Source organism: Poromitra crassiceps (assembly GCF_964638095.1).
Source record: "Poromitra crassiceps genome assembly, contig: HAP1_SCAFFOLD_202, whole genome shotgun sequence".
Taxonomy (NCBI): domain Eukaryota; kingdom Metazoa; phylum Chordata; class Actinopteri; order Beryciformes; family Melamphaidae; genus Poromitra; species Poromitra crassiceps.
In genome coordinates this window covers 120457-146252 of record NW_028152183.1, presented here as the reverse complement: position 1 = coordinate 146252, position 25796 = coordinate 120457, and the positions used below count along the sequence as shown (strand labels likewise).

The following is a 25796-nucleotide window of genomic DNA, read 5'->3' as shown; positions in this document are numbered from 1 at the left end:
TGCATGGAGACTTGCACGGCTGCCTTAATCGAATAGAGGTGAGCATTGCTTCTTTGTGAAGAAGGAATGGAAAAGTATCTCAATTTGGCCATACCAGTGATTTTGAGCATATTGTAACGTGTTCGGGTAATCCAGGTATTACCCGTAATGTGATGTGCAACATAAGTGTCTCAACGGTAGCTAGGAACTAATGTATGTGGGTGTGTTCCTAGGGGAAACGGGATATATAAGACCAGCGGCCGCTGTGCCGGGGGAAGTCAAGCTATAGAGTGAGCGAGACCGGTTGTTATGTGTAGAGCTAGCGGTGTGAAGCTAGCTGCTAGGAGCTAAAGAAGCCTGTGAATAAAGACCCTGTACCAACTACAACTCTCCGTTCCTTGGCGTATGAGCGATACGCTACATTGGTGTCAGCAAGTGAAGCGGTAGCGCCTCTGTTTCGGTCGAGAGGGGAGAGAGTGAGGAGGAACGGCGGAGAAAAGTTGGAGATCAAAGGCTCGAGCGACCTAGCTGTAGCGAGCTAGCTGGGAGAGCTAGCTGCTACGAGCGCCACGTGTGATGGCGAACGGGAGAGAAGAGGGGCTGACGACAGAGATCAGCTCGATGCTGGCGGGCATGGAAGCCAGTGTGTTGAAGGAAGTCAGACGGCTGTTGGAGACGATACCAGCCTGGGCAGAGGGGCTTATGGAGCTGCTACGAGAGGGCGCGCAGCACGGAGAGAAGCGGACGGAGGAGCCACAAAATAGACTGTGTTGGAGCTGTGGAGAACCGGGCCACGTGGCGAGGTGGTGCCGAGGCGAGCCCGGGAGACGGACCGGGTATGCGGGACAACGACCTGGACAGCAGGGAGCCTGCTGGGCATGCGGCGCGATCGGACATTTAGCCAGAGAATGTCAAGAGGCTGTCGGGGATTGGAGGACAGCGGGAGAGGAGAGACAGGTGAGGCTTTGTTGGGCTTGCCAGTCGCCTGAACATTTAGCTAGAGACTGCACTAAGAGTGTGAACGCTGGAAGAGACACACAGCCGGGGGAGCAGCCCGAGCAACAAGCAGTGGAGCAGCCTGAGCAACAAGCGGCGGAGCAGCGGAGCAGTATAGAGCCGATTGTTCTGGGCAGGAGAGTGACTGTTGAGCCGGCCCAGGCTAGCTGCTCTGCATGCCAGCCAGTGGTGGGGGAGATCGCCATCAGCGACGAGACCATCAGGATAATGGGAATCGTTTTGAACAGCCAGAGGGAGGTGAGCGACATCATCTGCAGAGCTGTTACAGTAGGGGGAGCGGCGCTCGTGTCCCCGGGGGAGCGAGAGGGGTCAACGCTGGAGGAGTCGGCCCAGCCAAGCCGCTGCACAGCCCCCACGGCTGCGCTGCAGAAAGTCGAGGTGGAGATCGACGCCGATGGTGTCCGCCCTGCTGTCCTCAACACGCCGCACCCTGGGGGAGCGGGACGGGAGGACAAGCGAGTGCAAGCAGTGGAGCCGACAGACGAGGAGAGGCACATCACGCATGTCAACGGGGGTGAGTGGAGACGCAGACAGATGGAGGATGCGGATATCGGTCCGGTGTATGCGTGGGTGGCGGCCGGATGCCGGCCCCCTGTGGAGGAGATTCACACATGTTCCGGGGCCACGAGGGGACTGTGGAACATGTTTTCGGACCTGCATCTGGGTGGAGATGGGGTTTTAGAGAGAAAGGGGCACGGGAAAAGCGGGACCCAGTGGGTTGTACCCGGTTGCCTGCGAGAATTGGCACTGAAGGGGGCGCACGATGGGCCATACGGTGATCGTGGGCCCGAAGAGACACTCAGCCTCCTCCGTAGACATTTCTACTGGGGCAAACAAAAGGAGGACGTGCGGAGATACTGCAGTGCATGTGTGGACTGTGGAACACGGGGGGGAAGACCGAGGAGAGTCACCCTGCGGAGGGCTAACCCCACTGGGGTTTGAGCAGGACTAATGTGCTTCAGATGGGACAGAAGCTGTAAAAGGGGGGATGGAAATAGTGGTTGAAGTGAAGTGGGATAATGTGAATAAGAAAAAAAGGTTTAAATGAAGGTAATGGAAAAAGAATGATGTAAATGTTGGGGTTGTTGTCGAACTGAAATTATATGTGGGTTGAATTGAAGATGAGTGCAAAGAGAAAAGAGGGAATTTAAATGTTGGGGAAAAGGGTGCTAATGGGAAGTAACTAAATGATGATGGGAATGTGAATTGAAATGTGGGTTGAATTTAAGGAATGGGAAAAGAGGGAAGGAATGAAAAGAAATGCAAATGGTGGTGGTGGAACGGAAATTGAAAAGTGTGCTGAAATAAGAAGAGACAAATTGGGGGAATACAAAATGTTGTGGGGTGGTGTGTTTTGGTACAGGGGGATATGTTGGGTTGTGGGTGTCGACGTGGGCGTCGAGCTAATGTTGGGTGAGGAGTATGTAACGTGTTCGGGTAATCCAGGTATTACCCGTAATGTGATGTGCAACATAAGTGTCTCAACGGTAGCTAGGAACTAATGTATGTGGGTGTGTTCCTAGGGGAAACGGGATATATAGGACCAGCGGCCGCTGTGCCGGGGGAAGTCAAGCTATAGAGTGAGCGAGACCGGTTGTTATGTGTAGAGCTAGCGGTGTGAAGCTAGCTGCTAGGAGCTAAAGAAGCCTGTGAATAAAGACCCTGTACCAACTACAACTCTCCGTTCCTTGGCGTATGAGCGATACGCTACAATATTATGCATCATAATGTATTATTTTATTTCATGGCCAGATGTGGCCTTTCTTATCTCATATAGTGCAAGTCGAGCTGTTTATGTGCTTTTGTCCCATGCGTGATGCCCTCACGCTGCCTATGATTTTGACACTGAACATTTGTTTCACAAGCGAAAATAATTTTGTTCGGGCCCGTTCATGAAATCGCCGGGCTTGGCGCAGTGTTTGTGATGTGGGAGATCCACTGACACTGACACTGGCTCGTCTGTTTAAAGGGACCTGGCTGTGATGGGACATGATGGTGACTGCAGGACGCGTGCAGGTTCAGGATGGTGCAGTGATCTATGCTCCAACTAAGGTATCTACCAAGTGATGTTTGACTGCATTTAATACATTTAATTAGGAATAGGGATGTACTGTACGATATGGACCCGATAAATTATCAGCAGATATGGGACATTTTACCTTATTGTTTTTTATTCCGATAATTAAATCTTTGCCGATAATATGAAGCCAACTTTGCTTTGTTTTGGCTTGGCAACGCCGCATGTTGTTGTCGCGCACTCAACGTCAAAACAGCTCCGCCTGCTGCGTGGGCAGTAGCAGTGTAAAGTAGAGACTAGAGGCAAACATTTCGACATTGATCACATTCGACTCAACGTTCGATCTGATAGGCTGATATGAAAGTTTATCTGACGTCGTTCTCTGATCAACCATCATTTCAACGCCTCATATACTAGTCTATCTATGTCTATCCACATGGTCACCACAACGAGGATATTCAGCTATTCTGCCTGGTTTATACACACAGTGTGCATTCAGCAGCGTTATACATCATATGCCCTGGTTTAAAAAAAATAGTGCTACATTAAAATTGACGAAAGCAAGGATCACTGGAATTATACCAAGCAAGCACGTCTCTGTTTGTTGCTGCTGTTTGTGCACGCCTGTACCACAGGCTAAATGATCAGGTATATATTTTATATCATGTAAGATAATGTAACAGACAATGTTGACTGTACTACTGCCTGCAGTAACTCAATTCCTTATTTTACAGTATTATGCTGGCTAAAGTATTAACTATTATGGTGTCCTGGAAGTTTCCTGCTTACATACACGCATACAGCTCTCCAATTAGAGTTGTAGGATGTCTGGTGGCCTTTGAAAAATCCTTCACATGGTGAAAATTCAACATTTAAATTTTTTATATATATACAGTGGGGAGGGAGAGTTTCCATAAATTAGAAACTCTCCCTCCCCCTATGTATAACCCCCTACCCCCCCCCCCTTTTTTATCCCATTTTTATCGCCCATTAGTGCTCATTTTAATTTATTTATCCTGGTTGCTGCTCCACCCTCTGCCGATCTGGGGAGAGCCGAAACTGGCTCCATGCTTCCTCCGAGACAGGGGCAGTTAGCCAGCCGCTTCCTTTCACCTGACAGGGGAAGCTTCACCGGTAGGACATAGCACGTGGGAGGATCACGCTATTCCAACGAGTTCCCCTCCCTCTGAACAGGCATCCCTATTGACCAGAGGAGGCACCACATATTGCCACCAGGATATTGCATGTTTTGGTGAGGGGTTCCTATATGAAGGAAACCCCCAGGGGGCATGGGGACAACATACAAACTCCACACAGAAAGGCCCTTTTGACGACCCCACCCGGGCGATGGGCACTGGAGGACATTCGGACGGGCACGCACTCCTTCAGCACTCACAGCGTCCCAGGTGGGAATTGAACTCAGGACCTTCTAGATGTGAGGCGACAGCGCTTACCATTGCCCCACCGTGCCCCTAAACATTTTGAATAACTGAGATAGCTCTCTTAGATCAAAAGCTATGACTATTTTCATCTGTTGGGTGTCTAAAAGTAAAACGTGGGAAAAATGCCTTTAAACATTCCACAACATTCCATTTTCTACAGTGGCATTCCACCAAAACAATAACAATAAATCCAGTGGAATCCGCTTACAGTGAATCATTCTGATACAAATGCTGTTTAAATAATTCACTCATAGTGATCAATACTGCACTTACAGGGATCATTTTGGGCCTTGTCACAAGTTAGAACAATGGATTTTTTTTTAAAGCTACAGTATTTTTATTATTTTTAACTTAAAAAATGTCAAAAATGAGCCAACGAGATACGGCAGCGATACTCGGTGCATGTCTGTCTGTATATCAAGAGATCACGGCATCTCTGTCTGCCTGTCAGTCTGTGGAAAGATGGCCGCGTCTCTGTCTATGCGAGACTGCTGTGTTTGAAACAGCTGGAGGCCTAACTTACTGTATGTATTTTTAAAGTCAATAACATTCAGTAGGCTAAATAATGGAGCTGCCAGTTTCATTACCTTATATGTACTGTATTCATGTAGTGAGGTTTCCATACCAAATTTCAAGCTGAGAGAGAGGCCGTCATATCTGTATTACCTAATCAGCCCGTGACGTCAGTCAAGCCCAAGCGTGACGTCAGGCATGACATCAGTTGTCCTCAGTTCATGACGTCAGTCATCGTCAGTTCTTCCTAGTATATATAGCGAGGGTTCTACGTCACCCCCCACTCTGGCGGATCATAGCAGCAGCAAATTTTACTATTCTTATGAATAGTCCCGTTTTTCTTTTCGTTTTTTTTATACCCCCTGCCACCAGATCTATTCATCTGTCATTCATGCTTTAAAGCCCTAAAAAATAACATGATATATGACATAGTTGATCAGAAATGCAGCACTTTCCTTCCTCTCTGTGTGCAAGTAACCTACTGTATAGAAGGAAGAGACATCACTATCATTACAGCGTTCACATTCTTCATTGGGGCTAGACTGTGGGGACAGTTCTATTGAAGTGAATGGGGCAGGCATGGAAAGTCCCACTATAAAACATCATACAGTATTTGTGTGCTTCCACAGATTGCAAATTTGAACGCTCTGATATGTGATGTATTTTCCTTCTTTATAGGTTCCTTGTCTGTTTGTCAATCAAGGCTAATGCTGAAGCTTGGGGACTGCCTGGAAAAATCTCAAGGACCCCTGGTGGTCCCCAGACCCCACTTTGAGAACCACTGATCTAGTTTTTCACTATTCATTTCAAATTGCATCACTAAAGAGGGCTGGGCTAAGCCCCCAAATGTCTTGAGAACCTAGAAACTCGCCTGGTGAAATGTATTAGGGTAAATAATTTAAATAGAAAACGTTTTTAAAGTAACACAAATGTACTTTTACTTGAGTACTTTTAAATAGGCTACTATTTTACTCTTACTTGAGTAATTTCCTGGACTAGTACTTGTACTTGAGCTAATTTTCACTAAAGTAACAATACCTACTTGAGTAGGATTTGTAAGTACTCTTTTCACCTCTGCCTACAGTTACAGCAGTGTGTCCAGTGGTAACCGGGCCAGTCTCTGCTCTGCTCATCATGTAACTCTTGAGTGAGCAGTTTGACAATAATTTTATTGAAAAGTTGCTGCGTACGTGTCGCGAGTGGAACTGTGGTTTATGACTCTGAGATTGGGCTCCTGCAGCCAGAAACATTTGTTTGGTGTGTGGTGTATATTATTGTCCAGGGGGGCACTGTATTCTCTCGCTGACTTGATTCTCAGGTGACCCGCCCTCTGCCCCGGGAAGCGAGTGATCAGCCTGCCCTTATAAGGAGGACGCCGACCATCCACGGGGAGACAGAACCCAGGAAGAAAGGGACGACGGGGAGAGCAGACTGGAGGAGCTGGCCGCATCGGGACGAAACCCACACACAACGCTCGCTAAGCCCGCCACAAAGGGACGGTCTGACCTATTCTCAGGGAGTGTGTGGCGTGTCTTGGACGCAACTGTGTTATTGAGTGCTCCTGCTCTGTGTCTCTTAGTGAACGTGAGGAGCCGGCCGGACCAGATCGACGCCGATCTACTGCTGCGCTGAGACTGCTATGCTGCTCTACAAGACGACCGACACCCATACACAACGCTCGCTAATCCCGCAACAAAGGGACGGTCTGACCTATTCCTCAGTGAGTGTGTGGCGTGTCATAGGCACAACCCGTTGCTGAGTGTGCCTGCTCTGTGTTTTTAAGTGACTCCGATCTACGCTGGTGTTGCCGACGGTCCCCGCCAGATTGCCGGATCCCTACCTGCTTGCCGTCCTCTGTCTGCCTGCTGCCTGCTTGTTGGCCGCCCTCCGCCCGCCTGTTGCCTGTGGCCGTGTGGACGTTCTCCGCCTCGACCCCCGCCGCCATCGCGCCCGGGCCTGTTCCATCTGCCCGCCGTTGCTCCAGCCTACTGAGCTGGGGTCCATTGTCGGGGCGATATCCAGCCTGCCTACTATGCTCTGATAAGTACTCTTACCGTTCATATTATCCCAACTCACCGAAGGAACAGAGTGAACGTCGTGAGTTGGGACGGACATTTTAAACCTTTTCTCTTTTCGTTGTTCGTTTATTTTCTCCTTCTGCTCAACGCTGCTAATGTAGCTCGTGTTCATTGTCGGTCACGTGACACTGTAACTCAATATCTATGGGATTGCCCGTCCTAAGATCGCCCCTCTGTTAATGCTGTGTCCAGTTTGCTGTGCTGTTTGAAGTGGTCTTTTGCAGTTGCCTGCCATAATATAACAGGGTGAAATAATATTCTTATGCAGTGTGTCTGCCGTAATATATTGGTGTGCAGTGGTATCCAGATGAAATGTCTGACTTTGCAGTGGAGTGTGAAATGTTAATTCCTGTTGCTGGGAATCTGTGTGCTGTGCTGTGTGAGATCTGTTCATGACACACGTCCTCGGAGGGCCTAAATCGACCAGGAAAGCTAACATAGATATTTGAAATTGCAAGTGCCGATGTGATCTGATAATTGACTACGATAGATTTATTTTTGTATTTTATCTGTTGAATAAAACATTGTATATTTTTGTACCGTAACTCTATTGGTTGTTGTGATTATTTGAAGTCCAGGAGATTTTATTGTTGCAACAGGCGACACTTTTTGGCGTTAGTCGGCAGGACTGGACTTTCAAAAAATCACAACAATGTCGATAGACGGGCAATCCCAGAGTGGGCCTAGCCAACTCGGTGAAGCAGAAACTAGTGAAACAAATAATAGTGGCGGACAAACGATGAATGCAGTGATGATGCCTTGGTTCATGAGTGCATCATGGGTACCAAAATTCACAGGAGAAGGGGTAGGAGTTGAATTTAGCACATGGCGGGCCAAAGTAGATTCATATCTGAGGGCACAAGGCCTCAGCTCCCAACAGTCAGTGGATTTCGTGCTGGATGCAGTAGAGGGGCGAGCTCATAGACAAATGATGTTGCTGTCCCCTACTAGAAGGCAATCACAAGTGACTATTCTGGAAGAACTGACGAGACTTTATGGAGACCGAAAAACCCCAGCGGGTTTGAGGTCTGAATTCTTTGACTGCAAACAAGAGATGGGGGAGGGGGTAGACACGTTCATTCTCCGTCTGTCTGAGTTATTTTCCAGGTGGCAGAGGAACGACCCAGGCAACGCAGGACCGAAGGATGAGGTCTTAAAGGCACAGTTCACCAAAGGCCTACGGGATGGGATACTTAAACTAGAACTGGAACGATACCTACGCCGGTCCTCAGATGCCGCCTTTGACAGTCTGTGCACGGAGGCTAAGGCCCTGGAGAAGGAGGTAAACCGTAAGGAAGCATGGGCCTGCCGCTCCTACATGGCGCCACCAGCTAGCCAGGTCCCCCAGGAGGCGATGGCACCCCCTGACTGGCAACAGCTTAAAGAGACGCTAAGGGCCGAGCTAAAACAGGAGGTGAAGGACCAAGTGACACTACTAGGAAAAACAATTGTGCAAGAGATCTGTGCCCAACTGCCAGCCATGCTGCCAGCCCCAGCCCCCACTCCGCAGGCAAGTCTATTGTTCCAGCCTAGACAATCAGCCACTAGGGGTGCGCAGCCCTTCCAGTGGGACGAGCAGGGCCGCCCCATCTGTCGGGACTGTGGTGAAGCGGGGCACATACAACGCTACTGCCCTCGACGGCGACCCAACGCCGCGGGTTTTCCAGCTCGCCGGTCGCTGCAGGGCGAGTGACCGGTAGTAGGGAGACTCCAGGTGTCCCAGATAAGCCCTCTTTTGTTGGCCAGTGTCCGGAAGTGGAGATGATGGTGAGTGGAGTCAAGATTCCATTCGTTTTAGACACTGGCTCCCAAGTAACCTTGTTGAGTTATTCCCTTTTCCAGCGCTGTTTTGGCGAGAAACAGATGAGGGACCCCGCTGAGGTGCCCTGGCTCACCCTCAAGGCAGCAAACGGCCTCCAAATTCCCTACATAGGCTATGCAGTTTTGGATTTTGCGACGGGAGGCCTTGAGGTAATTAAGAAGGGAGTATTGATTGTAAAAGACGATTGCATGAGCACCAGACATGGTCTGCTTGGAATGAACGTGATCTCCGAAGTTTGGCAGTGTGTCTCCCACAGTGATCATCCAGGTGTAGCAGCATTCACCTCTACGTGGCCTAAGGCGGTCCAGAAGGCGTGGGCCAAGGCGTTCGCCGTCTGCAGGGGGGCCCAGGCAGAGGGGTCCCCGGACCCAGCCCCCGGCACCGCAAAACTGCCCCGTAGAGTCTCCATCACTGTACCTGCTGCTACAGAGATGATCATCTGGGCCCACGTCTCTCCATCCGTGGCTTCTACGGCGGGCCCTGTACTTGTGGAGAACCTTTCCACGGATTCCCATCGGGAGGGGTGTGATTGGCGGGTGGCGCGGACACTGAGCCTAGTCCAAGGGGGTAAGGTCCCCTTACGTATCTGTAACCCCAACCCCTTCCCTGTGTACCTCCCCTCCAGGCGGGCGCTCGCCATGGTGACCCCGATCGACCCCGGGGATGTTGACAGAAAAACAGAATTGACTCTGGACCACACTGCTCCCGATGTGGTGGAGGTGAATGTGCGGTCAGTGCAGACGGAGGCGCACGCTGATCTGCCGCCTTGGGAGCCCAAGTGTGAGGGACTTACAATGGAGCAATCCAATGGTTTCTCTGCTATGTTGTCAAGGTGGCGAAATGTTTTCGCGGCTGATGAAGAGGATTTTGGCTGTACAGGGCTCGTGCAGCATCGGATCCACACTGGAGCTGCACCACCCAGCAGAGAGAGGTACCGGCCGGTGCCTCCCACTTTATACTCAGAACTGCGTAGCCTACTACAAGGTATGTTGGCAAATGGAGTGGTGCAGGAGAGTTCCAGCCCTTGGGCGGCTCCAGTGGTTCTGGTCAAGAAGAAAGATGGAACATGGAGATTTTGTGTCGATTATCGCAGATTGAATGCTGTAACTCATAAAGACTCTTTTCCTTTACCCAGGATAGAAGAGTCCTTGACAGGGCTGCAACGGGCGGAGTGGTATTCTACCTTGGATTTGGCCTGCGGCTACTGGCAGGTCGAGGTGGCCCCCGCTGACCGGGAGAAGACGGCGTTTACCACCCCGGTGGGCCTGTATGAGTTCACAAGGATGCCCTTTGGATTATGTAATGCTCCAGCGACTTTCCAAAGACTGATGCAGCGCTGCCTGGGCGATAAGGTACACGATAATTTATTGATCTACCTGGATGATGTGATTATCTATTCCTCAGACTTCGAGACTCACCTTCATCACTTGGAACAAGTCTTTCAGCGCCTTCACAGTCATGGTCTCAAACTGCAGCCGAAGAAGTGCCAGTTCTTTAAGCGGCAAGTGATATATCTTGGACATGTCGTTAGTGGGGAGGGCATTGCTACTGACCCCAGTAAAACCTCTGCCGTCCAGAATTGGCCCATCCCCCGCACCGTAAGGGAAGTTAAGTCTTTTTTGGGTTTTGCCGGTTATTATCGGAGGTTTATAAAAGGCTTTTCAAAAATTGCTATTCCATTAAATCATCTTACGCATGGTACCAGCGGTAACAGTACGGCCCCAGTCACCTGGCTCCCCGAATGTGACACTGCATTTGAGCAATTGAAACACGCCCTCCTTAACGCCCCGATCCTGGCCTATGCCGACTTCACCCAGCCATTCAGACTGTATGTGGATGCCAGTCTGGAGGGTCTGGGTGCTGTGCTGTCTCAAGAGCAACATGGCCAGGAGCGTGTCATCGCTTATGGTAGCCGCAGTCTTATCCCGACCGAGCGAAACGATCAAAACTATAGCTCGTTTAAATTAGAATTTCTGGGGCTCAAATGGGCAGTGACTGAGAAATTTAAGGACTATCTCTGGGGGGCTACTTTCACGGTGTACACTGATAATAATCCCCTCGTTCATTTGGACACTGCTAAATTGGGGGCTGTTGAGCAACGCTGGGCAGCCCAGCTTGCCAATTATACTTTTGACATTAAATATCGCCCTGGTACCAGTAACCGCAATGCTGATTTATTGTCCAGGAACCCAGAAGTAGTGGCTGCTAAAGTCCAGCAGACTACCGGAGAGCAGTGCAACGACCCCGGGGCTCCAGAGGGGGACTCACTTGGCCAGTTGGACAATGAGGGCCGAGCATGGCAGCGCCAAGACCCAGATCTCAGTCTACTGAGCTCTTGGGTCCAGACAGGTGAGCGGCCAACTCTCGACGTCAAGTCCTCCGTCTCTCGTCAGCTGCGGCAGCTGTTAAATGAATGGGATCATCTGCGGCTGGTGGACGGGGTTTTGGTCAGACAGCTGAAGGAGCCGGATACGGGGATACTGGGCGAGCAACTTGTCCTCCCACAGTCTCATTCACAGGAAGTCTGGAGAGCCTATCACCAAGCCCTGGGCCATGCTGGGGCAGAGAAGGTTTTGTCTGTTCTGCGACGAAGATTTTTCTGGCTAGGTATGACAAAAGACATAAAAATATGGACATCTGCATGCTCTACCTGCGTGGTGAGTAAAGCTGGGCCCAAGTTTCGAGCCCCACTACACTCAATTAAGTGTAGCTACCCGTTTGAAGTAGTGGGATTAGATTATCTCTCCCTGGGCCGGCCCGCTGATTCATTCCCTTACATTCTGGTGATAACTGATCTGTTTTCTCGCTATGCTTTGGCAGTGCCGACCCGTGACCAGACCGCCGTGACTACTGTGAAGGCCCTGACGACAGCCCTGATTCAGCCGTTTGGGTGTCCTGAACGCATCCTGACAGATCAGGGTGCCGCGTTTGAGTCCTCCCTCATGCGACAACTATGTGAGACGTATGGCTGTAAGAAGACCCGGACTACCCCCTACCACCCTCAAGGTAATGGGTCTTGTGAACGCTTTAATCAGACCCTTCTGGGGTTGCTGGGTTCCCTGGAGGTGAGCAGTCAGAGCCAATGGCACGTCAAGCTTCCTGCCTTGCTGCAGGCGTATAATAACTCTGTTCATTCTAGTACAGGCATGACCCCCCATTTCGTGGTTTTCGGACGACATGCTCGTTTGCCAGTGGACCTGCTGCATGATGTCAGCCCGCCACAGCCGAGGGAGGCCTTGGAGGGATGGGCCTACCAGCACCACCGTATGCTGTTGGATGCTTACACTCGAGTCCAGGCTAACGTAGAGCGTCGTCAGACGTGGGACCAGCAGAGGTACAACCGGTCAGCCAAGGACTTGCCCCTCCTGCCTGGAGAGCGAGTCTTACTGAGGAATTTTCGGAGACGGGCCCAAGGTAAACTGGCTCCGAGGTGGGTGCCCTCTCCCTTTGTGGTGGTGTCCCAACCAAGGCCGGAGCAGCCGGTCTATGTTATTCGCCCAGAGGGTAAAGAGGGGCCCACTCGTACACTACATCGTAATAACATCCGTCCCTGTGATTTGATGGCTGAACCTACGGTTCCGGAGGAACAGATAGAGCACCCCGAGCCAGTCGCACCCGCCCCGTCTTTTCCTATACCGGGCATCCACATTAAGTTTCCGCAGCAGACTTCTACGGCTGGTCTCAAACTGCCTCCCAGCCTGCCTACAGCTCCATTTGGCCTCCCTGCTTTTAACACCCCTGCCCCTTTTGACTTTGCTGCCCGTGGCCCAGCCACTGTCGAGGTGCCTATTGACATTGCCCTTGCGCCCATTAGTCCCCCTTCTCCTGTAGTTCCGCCCAATAGTCCTGTTGGTTTGCACCTTCCTGAGCTCTCCTCTGAAATGCGCACCGAGTTGGTTTGCCCAGGTAGAATGCCTGATGCGGGGGTGCTGGAGTGGGACATGGGGGGTGATCAGAGGGAAGGGGCCAACCATCCATCACCAGAGTCTCAACCCCGTCGATCCCAGCGTGATAACATTGGGATACCACCGAGTCGCTATCGGTAGATTGGTGTCCGGGACGACCACCCACAAACCTGGGGGAAAATGTCGCGAGTGGAACTGTGGTTTATGACTCTGAGATTGGGCTCCTGCAGCCAGAAACATTTGTTTGGTGTGTGGTGTATATTATTGTCCAGGGGGGCACTGTATTCTCTCGCTGACTTGATTCTCAGGTGACCCGCCCTCTGCCCCGGGAAGCGAGTGATCAGCCTGCCCTTATAAGGAGGACGCCGACCATCCACGGGGAGACAGAACCCAGGAAGAAAGGGACGACGGGGAGAGCAGACTGGAGGAGCTGGCCGCATCGGGACGAAACCCACACACAACGCTCGCTAAGCCCGCCACAAAGGGACGGTCTGACCTATTCTCAGGGAGTGTGTGGCGTGTCTTGGACGCAACTGTGTTATTGAGTGCTCCTGCTCTGTGTCTCTTAGTGAACGTGAGGAGCCGGCCGGACCAGATCGACGCCGATCTACTGCTGCGCTGAGACTGCTATGCTGCTCTACAAGACGACCGACACCCATACACAACGCTCGCTAATCCCGCAACAAAGGGACGGTCTGACCTATTCCTCAGTGAGTGTGTGGCGTGTCATAGGCACAACCCGTTGCTGAGTGTGCCTGCTCTGTGTTTTTAAGTGACTCCGATCTACGCTGGTGTTGCCGACGGTCCCCGCCAGATTGCCGGATCCCTACCTGCTTGCCGTCCTCTGTCTGCCTGCTGCCTGCTTGTTGGCCGCCCTCCGCCCGCCTGTTGCCTGTGGCCGTGTGGACGTTCTCCGCCTCGACCCCCGCCGCCATCGCGCCCGGGCCTGTTCCATCTGCCCGCCGTTGCTCCAGCCTACTGAGCTGGGGTCCATTGTCGGGGCGATATCCAGCCTGCCTACTATGCTCTGATAAGTACTCTTACCGTTCATATTATCCCAACTCACCGAAGGAACAGAGTGAACGTCGTGAGTTGGGACGGACATTTTAAACCTTTTCTCTTTTCGTTGTTCGTTTATTTTCTCCTTCTGCTCAACGCTGCTAATGTAGCTCGTGTTCATTGTCGGTCACGTGACACTGTAACTCAATATCTATGGGATTGCCCGTCCTAAGATCGCCCCTCTGTTAATGCTGTGTCCAGTTTGCTGTGCTGTTTGAAGTGGTCTTTTGCAGTTGCCTGCCATAATATAACAGGGTGAAATAATATTCTTATGCAGTGTGTCTGCCGTAATATATTGGTGTGCAGTGGTATCCAGATGAAATGTCTGACTTTGCAGTGGAGTGTGAAATGTTAATTCCTGTTGCTGGGAATCTGTGTGCTGTGCTGTGTGAGATCTGTTCATGACACACGTCCTCGGAGGGCCTAAATCGACCAGGAAAGCTAACATAGATATTTGAAATTGCAAGTGCCGATGTGATCTGATAATTGACTACGATAGATTTATTTTTGTATTTTATCTGTTGAATAAAACATTGTATATTTTTGTACCGTAACTCTATTGGTTGTTGTGATTATTTGAAGTCCAGGAGATTTTATTGTTGCAACAGGCGACATACGCACTGTTACAAATGCATGCCATTCTGCAGCAATTGTTGAATTTTATTTCATGTTCCTTTTTGTGAGACTGACTTTGTTAGCGCTTGCCTCCCTCTAGTGGCAAAAAGAAGTATGACCATGTTGAGGAGGGTAAAAATGGCACCACCATGACAACTGATTGGAGCCTTTTCACTCATTGCAGCTCTCTTTGGTTTCAGCTGTGCCTCCCATCAGCTGCCTGTCAAGTGCTTTAAACAGACTAGACTCCTGGGATCCTGTTGCAGATGGAATCAAATGAGTGGGTGGTATATCTCTGGCCAGATCGGATCATTGTGTTTTCTGTGTATTTTTCCTTTTCTACTGCATGCCTTCATCACTGTGATGCTAGAGAGCCAAAGTGAACATCACTTCCTACAGCACTGTACCAGAGATTTTCATCCGCCATTTATTTTCCCATAGACATTTCGTAAAATGCTTATACAAATAGTTTTACTTGGTTAAACCAAACGGTTCAGATATATTTAGAAACAGGAGAAACAACATAACATTTCACTCAGACCAAAACATTAAAATCTTTTTTCGACAATATTTTTTTAAGTTTTGGTCCGAGTGAAATGTTGTATGGTCTCTCCCGATTCTAAATGTAGCTGAACCATTTGGTTTGACCAAGTAAAAAAAAATTATAAGCATTTTACGAAATGTATATGGGAAAATAAATGGCGGATGAAAATCTCTGGTACAGTGCTGAAGCAAGAAGTGATGTTCACTTTGGCTCTCTATATCGGATCAACTGTTAAACCACCATCCCATCTGCTAATGGTGTCATTAGGCCTTGTCAGATTTACAACAGCATCCATAGAATAAAGTTCATGCACTAAATGTTATGAAATGTGTTCATGATGTACAGGTCACAGTGGCCCATTCAAAAAGGCCTGCCGAAATATTTGCATTTGCAATAACGTTGCTGCATCAGTTGAGAATTATGATCTGACAGTGTTAATTTTAATAGCAAATCTTTATTTCATTTTTGACTAAAATGCCATTTAGTTTTAGTCATATTTTTAGTTATCTGAAATGTTTTAGTTTTAGCCTAGTTTAGTCAACTAAATCTACGGTAGATTTAGTTGACTGAAATAGAACGGGCTTAGATTAAGTGTAATGCATTATTTACATGTTTCTCTATAATTTCCAAACTCATTGGAAACATCTATTAATCTGTTATTATGGAGTATTAAGGTTTGAATGTGCAATACAGACACATATTTAAGTGTTTAACTTATTCTTTTTCTCTACTGATTGGATCTCTTCCCAATTCGTCCCTCCCTATAACATTTTCTTCTAGTTTTTATTTGTTGACGAAAATGTCAATAGATTTCCTCATAGTCTTTGTCATCACAACTTTGTTTGAGTCAGTTTTAGTCTAGTTTTCGACAGTGAAAAAGGGTAGTTTTAGTCTAGTTTTAGTTGTAGTCAACAAAATGAACACTGCTGACAAGGTACACTGAATGAGTGTGGCCAACATTAGGCTTGGCACAGGCCTTGAAAATCCTTCATTTAGCATTTTGAGAAATTAAATGAAGCCTTCAGTGTTGGAAATTGCTGTGGGAACGAATCAAATGTGGTTGTTGAACTTTGTTCCTAATGAGGGAAATCTGCTCCTTTTCAGTCCTCTGGCAGTTCATGAAGGCATCACCTGTACTGTCCCACAAGGCTCCTGTGCTTCAGCTCAGCCACTGCTGCTGAGTCATTGAATGACAGTGGTGATTTTCTATGTGAGGTCTCACTGCGTGGGACTGTTGACATCTCCAATGAACGCATACCAAGTCTTTGAGCAGATATGAAGAGTTTCCATTTATCACTCCAGCATGAAGATTCAGGACTGATTGATGTCCCCCCCCCCCCAATACACACACACAAGACAGCGTGTGGCCGGTATAGACCTTTTTCACGGGGGCCATTTCCAATCATGGAAGTTGGAAACCCTCATTAGTGTGGCCTGGAGGCCAGATTTTTCCCAGGATGGCGAAGGCATGACCTGCCCTTCTCTGTCTCTGATTGCCCTAGCGTCAAACGTTGTTCATCCAATCACATTCGCTTGGCTATGCTGCATCTCCATCTCTTTCTGCAGTTTCGGCACTGTGTTTATATGTTGTTGGAGAAAAATATAAGTTCCTATAGTCTGGTCTATGGTTTATAACGCTGCCACCACTCTGACAGTGCACGTATGTAGCCTATTCACCTTATGTTCCAACACAGGGGTGAGCCAGTTATTTCCTATTGTGTTTACACTTCCTGTGACAGTACAGTACCAGTGACCAGGTAAAACAGACTGTATTTTGAACAGGAAGTCATAACACAACTGGGTCAAGTGGGCGGTGCTACATAAGGTGAATAGCCTAGACAAATATTTGAAAAATATTATAAAGATTCATGAGAATTGATCAAGGGTGATATACCATAGTGATAATAAAAATAGGGTTAATATACGCATTTACAGTGAACTTTAATTCATCTTATTGTAACACCAAGAGTGACATTTGAATTTAATAATTAGAGGAAACAAAGTGATGAAATTTAGAGTGACAAGAAAAATACGCATTCATTTCTGTGCAATAAGTAAATAACTCACAAACTTATACGTTTTGCAATTGCAAGTTCAACTAGCCTATATGAAGTATGATCTCATAACCTTTGATTTTATATGCTGTCATCTGCAATCTCATGCTTGTTGATTTAATGGTTGTTTTGCATTTGCTGACATCAGGGTTATGAACAAATTCTTAGATGACCCACAGTAACGTTATAGCCTCAGCTATACTATAACTAACTGCAGTCATTAATAGAAAAGTATGAATGTCCAGCAAACACAAGTAGCCCACTGTTTTTTGATTCCCCCATACATGTAAAATTACCATCTTGTACCATGAAATGAAATGGTTCAAAACTTTTTGGCAGAAAATCTGATGTTGGTGAAGTCATCATCAGCGATTGCTCCTCCTCTGTCCCTTTGCTACATGTTCTGCACCACATGTGCACCACGCTGGAACAAATAAAACACCTATTGTAGCGGGAACTACCACAGAAGCCATTTTGAGTACGGCCTCACCCGCAGCTCGGGTGCTGCATGGCCTCGCCTGCCCTATTGTGTGTTGCTCACAAAATGTTATTGCCCTTAACTCATTGAGTGCCAGCCACTTTTGGGCGACACTGAAAAGCCAAACCATTCTCATGAGAATGGTTTGGCTTTGGTTTTATTTTCTGGCGGCTAATCGTGTGGAGAAACTATGCAGCAGAGACAGAGGGATTCATTTGTGGGAGCGGATTGACTGCTGTTCGCAGCTAACGTTGGCTCCAGGCAGCCAGAGCAATCTGTGCCGCTCTGGCTCATGCATCGGTTTCTCTTTGATCACGGGGCTTTTTCTGCTTTTTTTTCCTCAACTTTCTCTAATCTGGAGAGCACTGTCGCCACCTAATGGGTCCGTAAAATAGGTTATACACCTTCAATAGCTACAATATTTTTACAGGAGATGCACGAGGCTTTGATCCACGTCCCACCGTCAAAAAAACGCAATTGACGACTTTAGTCGTCTTTGGCACTCTACGTTATTATTCGAATTGACGACTATAGTCGTCATTGGCACTCAATGAGTTAAGTTTACATACGTGTGGGTATGTGTGTGCCCCTTATGACATCACTAATGACATCATCAGTCTTATGACATCACTAATGACATCATCAGTCTTATGACATCACTGATGACATCATCAGTGATGTCACAATGCCTCCTTGTGTGTGTATGCCCCCTTTGACATCACTGATGACATCATCAGTGGGACAAACATTTAACAGAGAACAGACATTGCCAAATTTATATTTGGACTGCACTTGCAATGTTCTGACTGTCCTTTTGTTGTTTTTCCTATTTCTTTATCTCTGAATAGACAAATTGTGATCTTGTATACTGTGGCAATAAAAGTCATTGTGATCTGAAAGTTATGGTAGTTGTGTGCTACTATGTAACCCAGGACTGAGATTCTTCTTTCAAACACTGCTGTCACTTGGGCTTGGAGATATAAAGCATGATAAAAAAAACCCCATGAAAAACAGACAATGACCAAGCATCAGTGTGGTGAGGCCATAAGCAATGGCGCTGGAAGTGGGGAGCTGCCGGGGCTGCAGCCCCCCCTGGTGGCGGCCTCAGCCCCTGCACCTTCCTGACGCAGCCCCCACCCCCAGCCCTACATTTTCACTTGGCGAAACTCCCGTGATCTCCCGTCTGCCGCTGCGCTATTCTAACGGCTTTAAAGTTGACGACTACAGACTATCGATTTCAGCACCACGGACAGCGTCACTGCCAAAGCCACTTTAATTGTTTGTAGTGTTTGGGGAAACTTCAGCACCGAGGACAGCGCAACAAAGCGCAACAAAGCTTTGAATCGAATGTATGAGTGTGTGTGTGAGATAGAGAGAGAGACTTGAAACTGGAGTAAGATACACTCAGAATGTAAATCCGCTGACTGAAGAGACCGAGTTAAATAAATAATAAATAAAATAAAAAATCTATAGTTTGTGGTTCATATCAACTGTCGGGGTTCTCTCTCTTCAAATTCGTTCTAAATGTGAACTTAACTGTGTGGTTTTCTATAAAATGACAGTTTGAAATGTCCGCTAAAGGAGAAAAGTGGAAAAGTGAATAGCCATGTGTTTAGCCTACCGTATTTTCCCTTTCAGTGCTAATGCATGATGTGTGGGATTCAGTGGGAATGTTTGTGATAGATGGAATAAAGCATGATAGCTAATAGGCCTACAGTTTGTGTTTGTTAGTTACAATTATGCTGACCAAGATTTATTTAGAGCCATTGTGCTGTAATATTAGGCTATTCCTTGCAAGTTTTAAGACAATGTGCAAGTGCCAACCTACTTGCCGCAGCACAAGGTGCGTGCAACCTACTTGCCGCAGCACAAGGTGCGTGCACGCGCAAGTGCGTGCACGCTTCGCGCGCCGCGCAGGTCAGGGTATATGCTTCAGCCCCCCTTGTGGGAAATAGGTTCCTGCGCAGATGGCCTTAAGGAGATCACCCACTACAATAAACCAACACTCTCACTGCAGAGAGCCCTCAGCTTGCAGAACAACTGAATGGATTCTACTGCCGGTTTGATAAGTCTTTCACACCCCACTCCCCTCTCCCCCCTTGCCACCACCTCATCCCTCTCTGCTACTCCGGCCATCCCCTCCCCCGCCCCCCCTGCCACTAGTCCCCTCTCTCCCACCATCACCCTGCCATCCTCTCCTGCTACCACCCCTCCCCCGTTCCTCCTAGTCCCCTTCCCCTCTCCCCTGTTCCTCCTAGTCCCCTTCCCCTCTCCCCTGTTCCTCCTAGTCCCCTTCCCCTCTCCCCTGACCCCCCCCCCCCCCCCCACCTGCATTGGAAATCTGTGAGGAGGTGAGGAAGCGGTTTCAGCGACAGAAGACTAGAAAAGCTCTGGGCCCTGATGGCATGTTTCCATCCTGCTTGAAAGCCTGTGCTGACCAGCGAGCCCCCACTTTCCCAAAGATCTTCAACAGATCACTGGAGCTGTGTAAAGTCCCCTCCTGCTTCAAAGCTCCACCATAATCCCAGTTCCCAAGAAGGCCTCCATCACAGGATTAAATGACTACAGGCCCGTCTCTCTGACGTCTGTCGTCATGAAATCCTCCCAGAGGCTGGTGTTGGCCCACCTGAAGGACGCCACAGGACACCTGCTGGACCCCTGCAGTTTGCCTACCGGGCAAACAGGTCGGTGTGGATGATGCAGTCAACATAGGATTGCATCACATACTGCAACATCTCGACTCCTCAGGGACATATGCAAGGTTCCTTCAGTTCGGTGTTTAACACCATCATCCCAGAAATCCTCCGCTCCAGACTCACCCAGCAGAGCAAATGAGCAATGATGCAAAATTTAGATTGAAAGGAAACGCCTAGTTTCAGCTCCCATACTGACAAATAAATGTTGATTATGAAAATGTCATGTCATACAGTATGTGATCACATAGGCTATGTGACATAAGCGTATATATTGGAATTCCATATTAAAAGTGTAGGAGCGTAAATGCAATTCATTAATGGGTGACAAATTAAAAGGCAATAATTGAAGTTGATAATTAAAATATCAGCAAGTTAGACTGCATTGTTTTAAAAGTAATTTGATTGATATTTGCAGTATTTACAGTTAATGTATTTACAGACGTTGCTGCAGTAATTTCATAGAGTCTGTGGATAATTTAAAATGCATAAAGTTACATGGTTGAATATTGCTGTTGTTGTGGAGTAACCGTACACTGTCACTTTAAGTTGGGTAAATTGATGCTGGTGGGAGGAGGGGGTGTGGCAGTCAAACAGAACAGAGAGTGGAGCCACACGGTTTTTTGACCTCTCTCTCTCTATCTCTCTTTTTCCCTCTCTAACCTGGGATTTGGAAATGGACATATTTTCTGTACTGTAAGCTTTGTTTTTTGTCCTTTTCGTCTCAGTAAACAGTTAAACTTCATCAAATGGTCTTGTGGATTATTTTTCGGTTGAGGAGAATGAGGGGAGTTGTGGGAGCGTCGAACCAAGGCTTCATGAGGAATTGGAAACCTACAAAAAGAATAACATTCAAATTTAGAACAATTTCATAAATGTCTGAGAGCTCATATTGTACCCGTTTTCATTTCCACTTATACTGTTGTAAATCCAAGTTGCCTGATAGAAAATACAACTATTATGCAATATCCCTATGCAGTGACAGCGTGCGTTCTTCAAGCTGGAGTGTCTGACAATAATAAACATCCGACTGGTCATCAGATGTTGTGAATCATATGCAATGTTGTGAAGAACTTTTTTTATTCAATGATAAGCAAAACACAGAAAGATTAATACTAACTAATCTAAACTAACTAACTTTAAGTTAATATTAACTTAAACATTAAAGCATTACAAAACATACCTATGGCATACAAGATTAAACTTTTCTCAAATGTACATCTTTACAAAGTACTTTCATGTATTAGTATGAAAATGAACTACTAGGCCTATTTAACAGTAGGCTACATGATAGAAAACTATACATTTTTGGGGGGATAACATTCACACTATTGGATTCAAATTTTGTGAGTGCCCCTAAATTAGAATAAAAGCGTCCATTAACACATTGACTGCCAGCCTTTTTTCAATGCTGTAGGTAGGTTCTGCCAGGTTTTTTTTTGAGGATTCTAGGCTCATTTTACAAGATCCGAGGATTCTTTTCTGTTAGGACTTCGTGAACACCAATCATCTAAAAAGAACTAATAGAATGTGTGCTTTCTCTGTCTAAAAGAGTTAGTTTGTAGAGTTAGTAGTTATGTAAGCATTAGCAGTTGAATACAGCATGGTTTCAGCGTCAGAAAAAATATTCAGAGATAAACGGCTTTTTGTGAAATTCGATAGAACAGTCACTTTAACCATTCATTTTTGGCATCAGTAAGACCTAAACAATAGTTTTGAACAGTAATTTCCTCCATAACAGCAGGAAACTTCCCTCTGCTTCCAACTCCTCCCTCCGTGGGCGTTCTTCTTGGCTGCAGCGCCGTGTCACAAGCACTTTCCTACCTGTGCAAATGCACTTTCTCATACTCTCGACCTCTCAAATAAATTTCTGAATAGAAATTAAATTACTCTAAATTAGAGCGAAAAAGAAACAAAAAAGAATGGGTTGAAAATCCCATTCTAAAAGCCTTTTATGGCTGTTTCCAATTTGGTGCTATTTTGCAAGGCAAAATGGCCTGCTGCACCACAAGCTTGTCACCAGTCTCACTGCTTTGCTGCTGCTGTGCGGCTGTGAGCCTGTCTGCGCGGCCGCTCTTTGAGGAAGTCTGGTTGGACTCGCTCGCTTCTTGGAGTTTTGGTTGAGAGCTTTGATAAAGCTTTTGCGATTCTGGTCATATTTATGCTGCGTGTTTCAAAGTGTGTTCCATCCGTAATATATTATGCAAATTTGCAATCCCGCACTGCCAGCAATCAGCGCGAAAACGAAAGCGTTTTCGCCAATCCATTTTCATGAGAATGGCTTCGTCACACTGCTTTTTGCTTGCCTTCCTCCTTCCTTGTCGCCACTTAGTGGGTCGGTGGAATGGGTTGTACACGTTGTACACGTCCAATACTTATATAAGAGATGTAAAAGGGTTAGATGCACATCCCACCGTCAAAAAAAAGAAAATCGATTCTGACGACGTGTTAACACGTCGTTGGCAGTCAACAGCTGGATTCTGAAAACGTGTTAACACGTCGTTGGCAGTGAACGTGTTAATATATGCTTTACTTTCATTGACAAACTGTCTGTGCTTGTGGCAGTGATAAGGGGCTAAATAACAGGGATGCTTTCAAATCAATACGTAACTTGTTCCAAATGTGTGTTGCAAATACAGGAGTTACTTCGAATGCCATGCATTCTCACCCCTTTCTGTGATGTAATTACAGATTACCGCCACATGGCGGTGCTGCTGAATTACTTTAGCCCTATTATGAGACGGCTCAATGTGCAAGATCCCTGCAGCCTTCTCCCTTCCCCCCCCCTCTCTCTCTCTCTCTAACTGGGCTGTTCTGTCACAGAGACCTTCACTGGTATTACCTTCAGAGGAGTTCCATGAACCCCAGTGGTGAACAATGGAAACAGTCTGTCAGTGAAGGCGTGTGTGAAGGTGTGTATGTGTGTTTTAGTATCACGATCTGAGAATGACAGCTCTCCTCTGTTCCAGTCCAGACTCACGTGGACCCTCTGGAGCTCATTCATGGTGAGATCAGTGTTTGGACCCGATGGGGAGATTGCTCTGTATTTACCATCATAGAACCATATTCCCCATAATCCAGACCATAGGCCTCTCTTCCTGTGGACAGAGTCTGCTAACACACCCAGTCCCCATAATGGACTGTCTCCAACCTCAACATCCCAGCTGTAAGTTCCTGAGTTAAAGCCCTCAGAGGCCAGGACTGATATATCTCTGTCAAACCTCTCTGGATTGTCAGGAAGCTGCTGTGTCTCTCCCCATTGCACACTGGTCAGATCTTCGGACAGATTGAATGCTGGATGGGCAGTGTTTGGGTCCAGAATCACAGGAGTGTAGGATACCATCTCCTTCATCTTGTCCCAGACTGTGAAGCTCAGGTTGCCCAGATGTTTGGCCTTGTCTATCAGAGCTCCTGAGACCAGCTGTGGATCCTCCAGCAGGGGGCGCTGGACTCTTTCCACTGTAGCCTTGTAGTTCTGCAGGACAGAGACATTGTCAGCTCCCAGCTCCTTCTCTATAGCTTTGACTGTGTCTGAAAGAGCTGCTATCTCTCTGTTCAGACCCTCAATCTTCTCCTTCATCGTCTGACTCTTCTGCTCCTCTTCCTCCCTCAGTGCATTGATCCTGGCCTTCTCTTCCTCTTGTAGAAACCCTTGAAGGGACTGCTGAAGCTTCTTAAACTCCTCCTTAATCTGCTTCTCTGTATGTCGGGCCTGGACCTTAATGTGTGCTGCTGTTTGATCACAGTTTCCTTTAACTTCATTAAGCATCTTCAGTTTCTCCTTTAAAGTATTCAGATATTCCTGGAGTTTATTCTTGTGATGCTGTGCAGCTCCATCAATGGATCTGATTGTGTGGTTGGTGTGTGTTTCTGAATCCAGACAGCGATGACACACAAACTGCTGATGGTCCAGACAGAAGAGCTTGAGTTTCTCAGAGTGCAAACTGCAGAAAGGCTCAGACTCTGCTGAAGCTCTCTGATCTCTCTCCAGTAAGAAGGCCTCACACATGTTCTTCAACACCAAGTTACATGGTGGTTTTCTCTGTGAAGATGCAGCCCTACAAACTGGACACTCACGCACGGGTTTCGTTGTCCACCATCTCTGCAGACAGGCTTTACAGAAGCTGTGGCTACATTTCAGGATGACAGGATCTTTAAAGATGTCACAGCAGACAGGACAGGTGAGATGCTCCTCTGATGTGGAAGGCATTTTCTCTCTGAGTGAAGCTGAAAACAAACCAGACAGAGATAAGATATGTTAACTCATTGGAGTACGGACGCTTCCAGTGCCAGAGTTTCAGAGCGTTTTCAGTGATTTCTCGAGGCCCACAGAATATTGTGTGATATTACTATGTAAACACCGAACACGCAAAAAGAACGATGAGACTCTCTTCTATCATCAGCAAAAACAGGTTTATTGATATCATTTTCCGTTCTTTAGTTATCAGCCGGAGAAGATAGCTTGATTTAACCAAAAACAGCCGTTTTTTTCTAGAAGCTGAGATAATGAGCCTTTTGTGAAATTAAACATTTCAAGCACATCACTGACTCTGAAGCTAATATTTTCTGATGTAGTCACACCTCAAAAATAAATTCCTTCAATAAAACAGTGAAGGCCAGGGAATTTTGTTTGGCAGAATAATATTTTTTAGCTGCAACCAGCAGCGCTGGCCCCTGCGTGCGCTGCTGGTTGCAGCTTCTTGCTGGTCTTGATTTGCTGCTGGTGGGCATCGGATATTCTGGCTTGCGTTTGCCAATCCTGTCCTGCTGTCTGGGTCTGTCTGGGTCAGTGTTGTGTGCTGCTCTGCGTGCCCCCCCCCCCCCCCCTCAACTGCAAACCCCTCCTCCGTGGGAGTGTCTCTGGTGGCTTTCTGCTGCGTTTGCTGTGCACAGTGAAGGGTGCGCTACATCCAGCTTTTTTACAGCGTTCCACGTGTGTTTGTCACCAGCTCCCATGCTTCCAGTTGAGAATAATAACAACTCCACGGCTGATCATGCGGATGGGCTGTCGCAGCGGACACGGAGGAGCTCAATTGTGGCAGCAGATTGGCTGCTGCAGGCACAGCTAACGTTATGCTTCATGCATATCGATGCATACGGATGCGATGCGATTTCCGTTTCCCCAACGACTTCTTCTCTGTTTTTTCCTCGCCTTTCTGTAATCTGGAGAGCACTGTCGCCACCTAAGGGTTCTGTAAAATAGGTTATACACATTCAACATGCCCCAAATATATATATATATTAGGCTTTGATCCACGTCCCACCGTCAAAAAAGGCAATTGACGACAATCGTCGTCATTGGCACTCTACGTTACTAAAGCAATTGACGACGATTGTCGTCATTGGCACTCAATGAGTTAAAGTCCCTGGAAACCAGAAATATATTTTTTATTATTTAGCATTTTGAGTTCATCACATCACAGGAACCTATGTTAATAAGCCACCAGCCAAATTTGAACGATGATGAATGTCGCAAAGTATATAAATTTAGGTTTGACAGTCATGACAAAAGTCATGAGAATCAATTCGATTTTAGAGTGTATTTTCTCCCGCGGACTGTGTGGGCGTGTCCCGTGTGTG

At 47.4% G+C, this 25796-nt stretch overlaps 1 protein-coding gene across 1 annotated transcript; it reads right to left on the bottom strand.

The window, feature by feature from the left end:
* Positions 1-23016: 23016 nt before the first annotated feature.
* LOC310770732 (E3 ubiquitin-protein ligase TRIM39-like) lies at positions 23017-24426 on the bottom strand (the record flags this gene model as incomplete). The annotated part of the gene is made up of 1 exon (XM_083663451.1): positions 23017-24426. The coding sequence occupies one exon, from the start codon at positions 24424-24426 to the stop codon at positions 23017-23019; it is 1410 nt and encodes a 469-aa protein (XP_083519577.1).
* Positions 24427-25796: the final 1370 nt, after the last annotated feature.